Source organism: Paramisgurnus dabryanus, chromosome 18 (assembly GCF_030506205.2).
Source record: "Paramisgurnus dabryanus chromosome 18, PD_genome_1.1, whole genome shotgun sequence".
Classification (NCBI taxonomy): domain Eukaryota; kingdom Metazoa; phylum Chordata; class Actinopteri; order Cypriniformes; family Cobitidae; genus Paramisgurnus; species Paramisgurnus dabryanus.
This window is the reverse complement of record NC_133354.1, coordinates 16,967,834-16,980,066: the sequence shown is the minus strand read 5'-3', so window position 1 is coordinate 16,980,066 and position 12,233 is coordinate 16,967,834. Positions and strand designations below refer to the sequence as shown.

The following is a 12,233-nucleotide window of genomic DNA, read 5'->3' as shown; positions in this document are numbered from 1 at the left end:
GGACATGATGATAGGTCTTATGTCCTACTAAACATTGGTTTTAACAAATACAGAGTTTTAAAAATAAGTATTAATATTAAACAAATTTTCAGACTTTTTCAGAATCAGTAGTTTTATTTTTAAAGTGTCAACAGAATTCAACATAATTCTTACACATTTAGACCGATTATTTTTTTATATTATAACACCTCTCCAGATCAGTTAATGTACATTAACACTGGGTCTTGCTCTACCTGAACAATAACAGAAGTAATATTTGAATAAAGGTAACAAGGCCTTGTCTCTCACACCATAGATCAAAGGGCTCAAGCAGCGTGGCAGAATAAGAACAGTAATATAATTTAAATATCTGAGGGTTAAAAAGAAAGGAGGATTGTTACCTGACATCATGTACAATGCTTTCTCTATTGTAGCATATAGAAAAGTGGTGAGACACAGACAAAGTTGAATCAGGTGCAATAACACTGTCCTGAGGGCTTTCTTAGCAGAATCTTTATCAGATGTAACAGACCTGGCTGTAATCATAATCCTAATGTAAGTAAAAATAATAATTAATGCAACAGACACAAAATAAAAAATCTCAAACCCTTGAGCTTTATCCATCTGCCATTTCGCTACAAACAGTTTCTCGTACGTGCAAAAAATATTATCTGATAAGCTACTGGGGTTGACAATTAATACTAAAACTAGATAGTAAAGTTTGAAGACAAACTTTATGTTGGCTTGAGAAAGCGTAGCCTGAACGTTTAAAACGGTTTGACATAAGTTTAGTTTAGTAGGCTATCTGGCTGTTAGTATGTTTAAGTATGAAGGTAGCATGATTAGCATGAAGCTAGCATGATGCTAGCATGATTAGCATGAAGCTAGCTTGATGCTAGCATGATTAGCATGAAGCTAGCATGATTAGCATGAAGCTAGCATGATGCTAACATGATAAGCATGAAGCTAGCATGATGCTAGCATGATTAGCATGAAGCTAGCATGATGCTAGCATGAAGCTAGCATGATGCTAGCATGATTAGCATGAAGCTAGCATGATGCTAGCATGATTAGCATGAAGCTAGCATGATGCTAGCATGATTAGCATGAAGCTAGCATGATGCTAGCATGATTAGCATGAAGTTAGCATGATGCTAGCATGATTAGCATGAAGCTAGCATGATGCTAGCATGATTAGCATGAAGCTAGCATGATGCTAGCATGATTAGCATGAAGCTAGCATGATGCTAGCATGATTAGCATGAAGCTAGCATGATGCTAGCATGATTAGCATGAAGCTAGCATGAAGTTAGCATGATTAGCATGAAGCTAGCATGAAGTTAGCATGATTAGCATGAAGCTAGCATGATGTTAGCATGAAGCTAGCATGATTAGCAGGAAGCTAGCATGAAGCTAACATTTATTGCGTTGCTAGGGTACTAAGTTTGGTTGCTAGGGAGAAAATTGGCATCCCATAATGATCACCCTTCAAGCCACAAGTAAAACGGTCCAACCCAAGTGTCTCTACAGTGTTCTGATGCGGAGATATAAGGCTTTGTTTATTCCGTTGCTAGGGTACTAAGTTTGGTTGCTAGGGAGAAAATTGGCATCCCATAATGATCACACTTCAAGCCACAAGTAAAACAGTCCAACCCCCGTGTCTCTATGATGTTCTGAAGCGGAGATATAAGGCTTTGTTTATTCCGTTGCTAGGGAACTAAGTTTGGTTGCTAGGGAGAAAATTGGCATCCCATAATGATTACACTTCAAGCCACAAGTAAAACGGTCCAAACCCTGTGTCTCTACGATGTTCAGATCCAGAGATGTAAGGCTTTGTTTATTATGTTGCTAGGGTCTTCATATTTTGTTGCTAGGGGCGTGGCTTAATACCTCAATAAGAATCCTAAGAGACTGATTGGATACCTGAGTAAAATGAGCCCACCCCTATGTCTCTATGACACTCTGGTGCAAAGATATCCATCTGGGCTTTTTATAATGGTAGTCTATGGGAGATGTTGCTAGGGTACCCAAAATGGTTGCTAGGGGCGTGGCTTAATAGCTCTGGGGTGATCCTAAGAGACTGATTGGATGCTTGAGTAAAATGAGCCCACCCCCATGTCTCTAAGACACTCTAAAGTGAAGATATTCCATCTGGGACGCTTTTATTCCCTTTTATGGGCATGTTTCCTGCCCCATTATAAGTCAATGGGAAATTTTGGGGGCCCCTTACACCCCAGGGGTACAGCTTACACCCCATTGTGAGGTATGTTCTTACAGAGCCTGTCAGCCTCCTTAAATGTGGTAAGCCACAAGTTTCTACAAGTTTCTCACTCGCAGCTTTGACCCGTCAAAGTTTGTCTCAATGTTAAGTAAATGGAAATTTTGGGGTGTTTCAGCGCCCCGTTTAGGAATTCGGAAGGTCCCATCAGTTAGAAAAGATATAGCACACCTCGTCAGATCAGACCGAAAGTCTGTCTAAAGTTTGATGGCTGTAGCTTGAAAGCTCTAGGACGAGTTAGAGTTAGAAATTTTAGTCTCAGAAGAAAAAGAATAATAATAATAATAAGTTTAAGTGCAACAACAGTATGTTGGCTTTCTCAAGCCAACATAATTATATCTATAGCAATGTTTAGAGAGCTAAGGATCCATATGAATCCCAAAATTATGTTGGTCCTTCTTGGTGTGGCAATGTTGCAGTGTCTTAAAGGGAAGCAGATAGCCACATACCGCTCCAGAGACATCACTGCGAGTGTCAAAGGAGAGTTACGGAAAGTGCAGTGAGAGATAAAGACAAAAAGAGCACACAAGGCTTTGGTGATTTGCATTGGGATAGAAGCCAAAATATACATGATGGTTGTGACAGACAAAAGTACAGAATCATTTATAAGCATGTGACCAAACAGAATGTAGCGTGGAGTTTCGTAAAAGACAGACTTGCTTCTTAAAGCAAAGAGCATGACACCGTTTACAAAGATAAAGAACAGGGGTATAAGCACAGCCAATGAAATTCTAGTGTGAATGCCAGCATCAAAGTCTATCTTAAAGATTTGCTGGTACAGAAAAGACATCTCTGTGATTGTGCCATTGGCCACCGCCATAAGCTGAAAGAGAAAAAAACAATTAAACTACATAGGAAAACTCATAACACTCACAAAGTTGATTTTTAGATTTGAATTATTTTTTTTAAAGCTTTAAGACTAACAACAGACCTTAGACACGAATGTGTCTTCTTCCTATGGTGAATGTGTCAGACATCAATCTTCTATCCACGGCAGCTACAGATCCTGTAAAGAAATGCTCATGAACTTATATAGCATTTACAGTGCCAGCTAGAATGTGGTAACCATGGCATGAGAGCAGAAGAAGGGGAGGCACATAGGATGCGCTCATTTGCACCCCATACAAACTTAAAATTACAAATGGTACACTTCACAGGCACATGAAGGCCACATAACTGTAAATCAAGAGTGTAATTTGGGACAGGGCCTAAAGTATAAAGTATGGACAGTATTTTGCTTTAATGATAATCTATGTGTAATGGCTGAGGCAGGCCGCATATCCAAACACAGGTAGGTTTATTAAATAAGATAATCCACATTGGTAGGAAACAAGGACAAGAGAACACTAGAACACATTCAATTTAACAATACTTGGCCAGGGCAGACGGTCTAGGAAGCTCTGAGGCAACCATTTCAGCTGACCTTATTGTCTCCAACGTAAATCTCTTTTCTTGGACTAGAGCAAACACACGGATTGTAGGCAACAGTTTATTTCCTGGGATTGGTGATGAAGAGAAGACCGACATTATCATAATTCCTCCCGATTGGACTCACAGCCTGTAAGTTAACTCCTGTTAGCATGCATTTTGACCGAATCTTTCAAACATAGTATTAAGTGTCACATTTCCGGCTGACGTCAGAGGTATTCAGGCCAATTACAACGTACAGATTAGCTGGCCAATCAGGGACACAGAGCTTTTTAAATCCGTGTGTTTCAGAAAGAGAGTGAAATGTACAAAAATGTATTTGGAAATAATGTGTTTTAACCATAAACTATGCAAACACATTGTATTATACACAAAATTACACTGTTTTTTAGCAATGAAATAGGTGCTCTTTAAATGTCTTAAAGAGAAGTGTTTGTTGGTTACAATTCGCAATTTCACCACTAGATGCCGTTAAAATTTACACACACCACCTTTAAAGGGACAGTAATTAGGGTTTTAATCAAAATCAATGTCTTTATTCATAAATATGTCTTCGTTGGTGTCAAATGAGCTCTGCCAATGATCTGACATTTCTTTGTAAGCTTAGAATTTCTTCTCTTTACTTACATTGAACGGGTAAGTCCAACGAGGCTTCAATGTCGTTCCGCCATACTGATAAACTATAATAGCAAAGAGGGACAAAAAGCACTAGCCTACCAACGCGTTTCCACAACGCGTTTTCATTCAGAACACGTGAATTAGCTGAAACGGACAAGGAGATCAGTGAGTACATAACGGCTACCGTAGTTACAACACGCATTTGGAAAAGCGAGGCGCTAAAGAGCACTATTTGTTTAAATGCAAAATACAATTTCCCCACTAGATGTGGGTAAATCCTACTTATTGTCTGTTTAACAGCATTTATTAGCGCTCTAAAATGCTTGATTCTGATTGGCCAGTCACAACATTTTACGCTATGTTATTCCGAAATAACAACCGGCTAAAACTAAAGGGGCGGTCACACTAGACTTTTCATTCTATTTTATTCATAAGCCTGCAAATGTGTCAGTGCGGAAATGTAAGCTGGGCATGAAACCAAAGGCTGACTTGTTGCTTCGCTGCCATCAAGGCAATGACTTTGGCGGCATGAAGGCAGCTTCAGGGACACATTTGGACAGCCTTTATAGCCTGCATAATGAAATTCTGTTTGAAATATAAACAGAGAGTGCCTTTTTAATTACCAATCCATACTTGAAAACTGGAATACGAATTTCTCACTAGAAATAAGCTTGTATGATAATGGCCATTTCACAATTGGAAGGATGCAGCTTCTGGAGGTTGCATATGCAGGCTGCATACGTTATCAATCCTGGTTTATTTAAGTTAATTGAGCATTAAAGATTTGGAAATCATGCATATTACAACAATTTATGATTAACTAACCAGATTTATAATTGTCTACACATGAACGCGAGCACTGAGAACGTTGTTTGTGTACACAGAGTTTACTAAAAAGAAAGGTTTTGAACAACTGACTTTGGCTGTTATGGTGTCTGCTCGCCATCTTTGCCAGACATAAAGAATCGATTTCCGAATCTGAATGAATCTCATATGAGGCTCCTTTTTCAACTAGGAGGTCAGTATTGTTTTCACTTGCGACAAACAACAATTATCCGTGCATTTATATGGAACTATGCTTTAGGAGCTATCTATCTTTACTCTCCTCCCTCCTAACGTCGCATTCAGAGATTGATACATCTTGACTGGCAAGATGGCGGCGAGCAGACACCAAAGCAACCTTTCTTTTTAGTAAACTCTGTGTACAAAAACAATGTTCTTAATGCTCGAGTTCAGAGACACAGGTGATACTTTGAGCAAAGTATCATGTTGCGTTGAGCCTTCTTAGTGTTGTAAAAATAGCAATTTTGATGCTCACAACATATTGAAGGCATAGCTTCTAGTTCTTTTGCGACCACTTCAGGTACACAAAATGGCGGAAGACAATTTTGAGATGTGAGTGACGTCAGATGATATTCATCAATAGCCCTGGTTTTTACATTGTCTTTTGACAGTCGTTGTATGTGGATATCTGGTTCAGATTTGTGTTTATTTATGTTACCTGTTACTGGTTTGTGTAACTAGTTTTAGGTTTATTAGGTAGTGATGGGGAAATGAAGCTTCGAATGAACCACCGATAATAATAATAATAATACATTTTATTTAAAGGTGCCTTTCAAAGCACTCAAGGACACCTTACAGTAAAATGACATTCATAAAACAACTCAAGACAATACAACAGAGTAACAGCAATAAAACATACAACATTTTAAACTGATCAATAAAATTTAATTTAAATAGGTACGTTTTAAGACGTGATTTAAAAGTAACCAGGCAATCACTTTCTTGTAAGGATTTTGGAAGAGAATTCCAGAGATGAGGGGCAGCACAGCTAAACGCCCTGGACCCCATAGTGACTAAACGAACAGAAGGTACTACAAGGAAGAGAGAAGAGGGAGATCGAAGTGTACGCTCAGAGTGTAGATGTGAAGCAGTTCAGAGAGATATAAGCGTGCTAGATTATGAAGAGCTATGAAAGTGAGAAGCAGAATCTTATACTCTACCCGATATTTAACAGGAAGCCAATGTAGTGATAGAGAACGGGAGATATATGCTCAATGGAAGAGGTTTTAGTAATTATACGGGCAGCTGAGTTCTGGACCAGTTGAAGTTTGTGAAGGAGTTTGTGAGGTAAGCCAAATAGAAGGGAATTACAGTAATCAATGCGTGAAGTGACTAGGGCGTGAACAAGAATGGCTGTTGAATTGGGGCTGAGAAATGGACGAAGACGGCTAATGTTCCGTAGGTGGAAGTATGCAGAGCGAGTGATATTATTTACATGTTTTTCAAAAGACAAAGTGCTATCGAGGAAAACACCCAGACTCTTAACCTGAGAGGATGGAGAAATTGTAGAGTTGTCAATAGAAATTGAGAAGCTATTGGATTTTGACAAATTGGATTTTGTGCCAACAAGAAGAACCTGTTTTCAATTTGAGAAAATTGTGTAAAAACCAGGATTTATTCTCTTCTAGACAATCTGAGAGAGAGGTTGACAGAAGAGTAGAATTTGGTTTGAATGATAAGTTTAGCTGGGTGTTGTCCGCATAGCAATGAAAACTAATGCCATATTTCCTGAAGATGTGACCAAGGGGTAGAAAGTAAATTATAAATAAAAGAGGGCCCAGAACAGAGCCTTGAGGGACACCAGTAGTCACAGATGACGAGTATGACTTAAATTTTTGAGCTGAACAAATTGAGTGCGTCCGAAAATATAGGATCTGAACCAGGTAAGAGGAATGCCAGTGATACCTATAGAGAGTAATCTATCTAAGAGAACATTATGGAAAATTGTATCAGAGGCTGCACTTAGATCGAGTAAGATGAGTAATGTTAAAAGCCCAGAATCAGCTGCCATCAGTAGGTCATTAACGACTTTTACTATGGCAGTCTTTGTACTATTGTAAATGTCTGTAAGACAGTTTAAATGTTTTTTGTTATTAATTCAAGTTCATTTCAATTAATGAAAATTTAAACAGAAGGTAAAAATGTAACATGTAATGTTAAGGAAGTGTATGTGCATGTTTCTTTAAAACTACGTGATGTACACGTGACGCCAGTGTTCTAGCGCGGGACTATGGAATTGTGGGACAGAGTGTAGCAACGACATGGACACGTTAACATGCTGACATGATCGGCTTCCACAAATAACTACGATTTATCTGCATGTGGTTCAAAAGGCGCACACGGTAACTGTGTTAATATTGTGTTAAATGTTATAATGTTGTTCATGTGCTGTTATGTAAGATGTGTTATATAAGATGTGTTATGTATTATATATATCGTCTTGTGTATAAGTGTATTGTGTATTGTAATGTCGTGATTGGGACTAATTATGAAAGGATTGCGTTTTGTGGATGTTTATTATGTCTGTGAGATGTGTATTTGAATATTATATGTTTATATTTTTTATAGTTTTCACGGTGTTTGAAGAGAGAGCGTGAGAGTGTGAAAATAAATTCAAACGACATCAGTACGATGCGTGGGCATTATTTTATTGAACCAGTGCAGCTATAGTGAAAACGTATCGCCAAAGAAGATTAAAGTCAGAGAAATTAAAGAGAAGATTGGCGATTATCCGAAGAGAAGACTATCGCTGAGTGTGGGCAGAGCATCAGTTTGCTGATTAAGAGAAGACGGGAGTGTTGGCTCCTGGCAACGTTGAAGACAGTACACTGATTCACCAAGAGAGGGCGACATTCACCAGCGTAGACTACGGTTTTGCAAATATACTTTACAGCCAAGGTTTCAAGTGCAACGTTACTGTAATATATTACTCTCTACGAACAGAAGAGTGCGACGGTATAAAAAAGATCAGGTTTGACTTTGCTATCCTACGGTGGCCCTGAAGTGCAAACCACAACAACAAATTACTAAACAACAACAACAAATTAAAAAACGCTGCAACAATTAAAAAAACAAAAAAAGATTAAAAAAAACACTACAGCAAATTAAAAACCACTACAGCAAATTAAAAAACACTACAACAAAATAAAAAACAAATACAAAATAAAATACACAACAGCAAGTTAAAAAAACACTACAGCAAATTAAAAAACACAACTACAAATTAAAAAACACTACAACAAATTAAAAAACACAACTACAAATTAAAAAACACTAAAACAAAATAAAAAAACATAACAAAATAAAAAACACAACAGCAAGTTAAAAAAACACTATAACAAATTAAAAAACGTTATTATTCTCTTATGATCTCTCGCTGTTTTTTCTTCACATTTGAAGGTTTTCCAGTGATACAGGCCTGAGGAGGCAATGGGAAGTTGCTATAAAACTGGAGGGTTTTTTTGTGACAGAGTCATCAAAGGTCTAGCAAAGAGTATAGAAGAACAAGAGGGGAAACTCTGATTCGTTTTTGGCCACAGACACTAGATGGCGCTTCTCTCAGCCAATTCATTCTCAATTCATTCATATTAAAATCAATTTAATACCTAATTACATAAAATACCTTATTATGTAAAAATTACATAACAATTGTGTTTAATGTACTTAAATATTAAATATAAACCAAAAACTTGACATTATGAAATGTAGTGGAGTAAAAATTATGATAACATGCTTTGGAATATAAGTTTTCCAAAGAAAAACACTGATAAAATACAGATAGGCTACTTGAAAATTTACTTTTATGTAGAAAGTAAAATACTTAAGTAGTCTGCCTCTATCAATATGCCATACTTAAAGAGCATAATACAAAGTATTTTAGCATGAAAGCAGTATTATTCAATGTGTGACAGCGTCCTGTATCATAACTAAATCTCTGCCGCTTATAACAACTCAAACCGTGTGAAAATCCGGTAAAAATTTGAGGAGTTATGATTATTCCTCATTAGAAATGAATGCAAGGGAGCACACTGGAGACCCATCCAAGATGGCGGCCACGCGATACGTCAGCTCCAATAGGCAGCTCAGTCTACGATGTGTCTACGTATATAATGTCTATGCCCACTGGTACCTACCTCTTCCGGTAGGTTAATGTAGTTGTGTTTTTTATTTGTAGTTGTGTTTTTAATTTGTTGTTGTGTTTTTTAATTTGTAGCTGTGTTTTTTAATTTGTTGTAGTGTTTTTTATTTTGTAGTTGTTTTTTATTTTGTTGTAGTGTTTTTTAATTTGTTGTAGTGTTTTTTTAACTTGCTGTTGTGTTTTTTATTTTGTTATGGTTTTTTATTTTGTTTTAGTGTTTTTTAATTTGTAGTTGTATTTTTAATTTGTTGTAGTGTTTTTTAATTGTAGTTGTGTTTTTTAATTTGCTGTAGTGTTTTTTTAACTTGCTATTGTGTTTTTTATTTTGTATTTGTTTTTTATTTTGTTGTAGTGTTTTTTAATTTGTAGTTGTATTTTTAATTTGTTGTAGTGTTTTTTAACTTGCTGTTGTGTTTTTTATTTTGTATTTGTTTTTTATTTTGTTGTAGTGGTTTTTAATTTGCTGTAGTGGTTTTTAATTTGCTGTAGTGTTTTTTTAACTTGCTGTTGTGTTTTTTATTTTGTATTTGTTTTTAATTTTGTTGTAGTGTTTTTTCATTTGCTGTAGTGGTTTTTAATTTGCTGTAGTGTTTTTTTTTTTAATTTGTTGTTGTTTTTTAATTTGTTGCAGTGTTTTTTAATTTGTTGTGGTGTTTTTTAATTTGTTGTTGTTGTTTAGTAATTTGTTATTGTGGTTTGCACTTCAGGGCTATCTCTACAAATTAATGAAAATTGGACAAAAAGAAACAGAAAATAAGGACTTGTTAAAATATACACCTGGGTTTAATTGAACATCATTACATTTATTTCAACTATAGCTATCATTATCACTATTTGTTATTGTTCTATTGTTGTTCTTGCTTTAGTGATGCTATTCTAGATGTTATAATCTGTTTGATTTAAATGGTTTAAATGTGTGCATTCTGACAAAGTGAAAAAAAATGCAATTAGTAAAATACTAATATTATACTGACATAGTCACAAAGGTATACACCGAGTTAGCAAATACTTGGTGACAGACAGTGTTTAATATAATGTCAGTTCATAGAGAGACATCACAAGTTGAGGAACATACTGAGCAAATTGAGTTCATTCAGTCAGAATTGGCAACAACAGAAATGCACCAGATAGCAATAGAGTCAAATTCTGTCACTTCCAAGAAAAATGAACCTAGAAAGTCCTCACGGGTTAGAAAATGAACCCCAAAAATGCTGGAGCTTAAGCAACAAGAGGTTTCCAGGAAAGATAACAAATTCATTAAGTTATATGGAAGCTGGAAAGAGCAAGTTAAAACCACACGTATCAAACTCAAAGATGAGTGCTCTGACAAAGATTTGTGTGACATGCTTGATGCTGTAGAAGAGCTGGAAACACAAATAAGAGAACTCTATGAAAATATTCGATCCCAGTCAGCACCTTCCCCTGACATTAGAAGAAAAATGGATTCCTGCACGGCAGTAACAGCAGATTTAATGGGGTTAATGAAAGTACGCATGAGTGAAGTAGGGATGGATGAATTTGATGCTAAGGCAGAAAATGCTAGACTTCATATGGTGCTTGACAAAGAGTATGCACAGTCAATATTTAACGCTGCTTCCATTTCCAAATCTAGCGCTCAAAGTAACCAGTCAAGGTGTTCATCAGTACAACCAAGCGTCATAACAAAAAGAGCAGAGTATGCTGCACAGCTCGCAGCAAAGCAGGCTGAAATAAAGATGGAAGAGGCTATTGCTGCACAAAGGCAAGAACTTAAAAGACTCGAAAATGAAAGAGATCTGCAAGTAATAGCAGCTAAGCTTAAAGCATACTCAGAAGCAGATTCAGGCGAAGCAAGTAATCAAAGCAGATCACAAAGCAGTGTAGCAGCTTATCGTCCTCCAGTTTCTCTAAAAGAAATAAAAAATGAACAGATTTGTGAGAACAATGACAACGTTCCAACAAACCATACAAACAATGATGGATCGTTAGCACAAACCCTTCATGATACAATGGTCCTCACCAGACTTCCAGCACCCGAGCCCTCAGTCTTCTCAGGGGATCCACTTAAATTCTTAGAGTGGAGCGCAAGTTTCAAGGCATTGATTGAAAGACGATGCACAAATCCAGCTGATAGGTTGTTCTACCTACAAAAATATGTCAGTGGAGAAGCACGATGTGTGTTAGAAGGAAGCTTCTTTAGGAAGGATGATAAAGCTTATGACCAAGCCTGGGATGCACTGAACTCTAGATACGGACACCCCTTTGTGATTCAGCGGGCATTTAGAGAGAAACTGAATAACTGGCCAAAGATAAGTTCAAGGGACTCAGTTAAATTGAGACAATTCAGTGATTTTCTGACAGCATGCAATAATGCTATGCCATATGTCAAAGGACTTCAAGTGTTAAATGACTGCGAAGAAAATCAAAAGATGTTGCAAAAACTTCCAGACTGGGTGACTTCTTGTTGGAACCGCCATGTGACCAAGCAGTTGAGAAAAACAGAAGAATACCCTAATTTCAAGGAGTTTGCTGAGTTTATGGCCCAAGAAGCAGAAATTGCATGCAACCCTGTAACATCCCTTGGTGCTTTGAAGTCACCAGAAGAAAAAACAGCTAGAGATGTAAGACGACAAAGAGCTAATGCATTGATCACAAACGTGAAAGCACCAGATAAGTCAAACTCAGAGATGAAAGCTTACAGTCCTTTAGAACACAACACAAAAACCTCAAATGGAACTAAAAAAGTAAATGTCCCATCTTCAGGTTCAAACCCAGTTCCTTGCATGTGCTGTGGAGAAAACCATTCTATCCACAAATGTCAAAGGTTAGCTAACAAGCCAGCAGAAGACAAGAAACGATTCATATTTGACAACAACCTCTGCTTCGGCTGTCTTAGGAGAGGACACAACTCGAAGGACTGTAAGAGTAAAGCTATTTGTGCCATATGTAAAAAGCACCATCCAACACCGC

General features: G+C 37.0%; 1 protein-coding gene across 1 annotated transcript; it reads right to left on the bottom strand.

Annotated features, from left to right (window-relative positions):
* Positions 1-201: 201 nt before the first annotated feature.
* On the bottom strand, positions 202-3,077 carry LOC135776870 (odorant receptor 131-2-like). Its single transcript, XM_065287787.1, has 2 exons — positions 2,589-3,077; positions 202-693 (listed from the first exon to the last, which is right to left on the bottom strand). The coding sequence occupies exons 1-2, from the start codon at positions 3,075-3,077 to the stop codon at positions 202-204; spliced, it is 981 nt and encodes a 326-aa protein (XP_065143859.1).
* Positions 3,078-12,233: the final 9,156 nt, after the last annotated feature.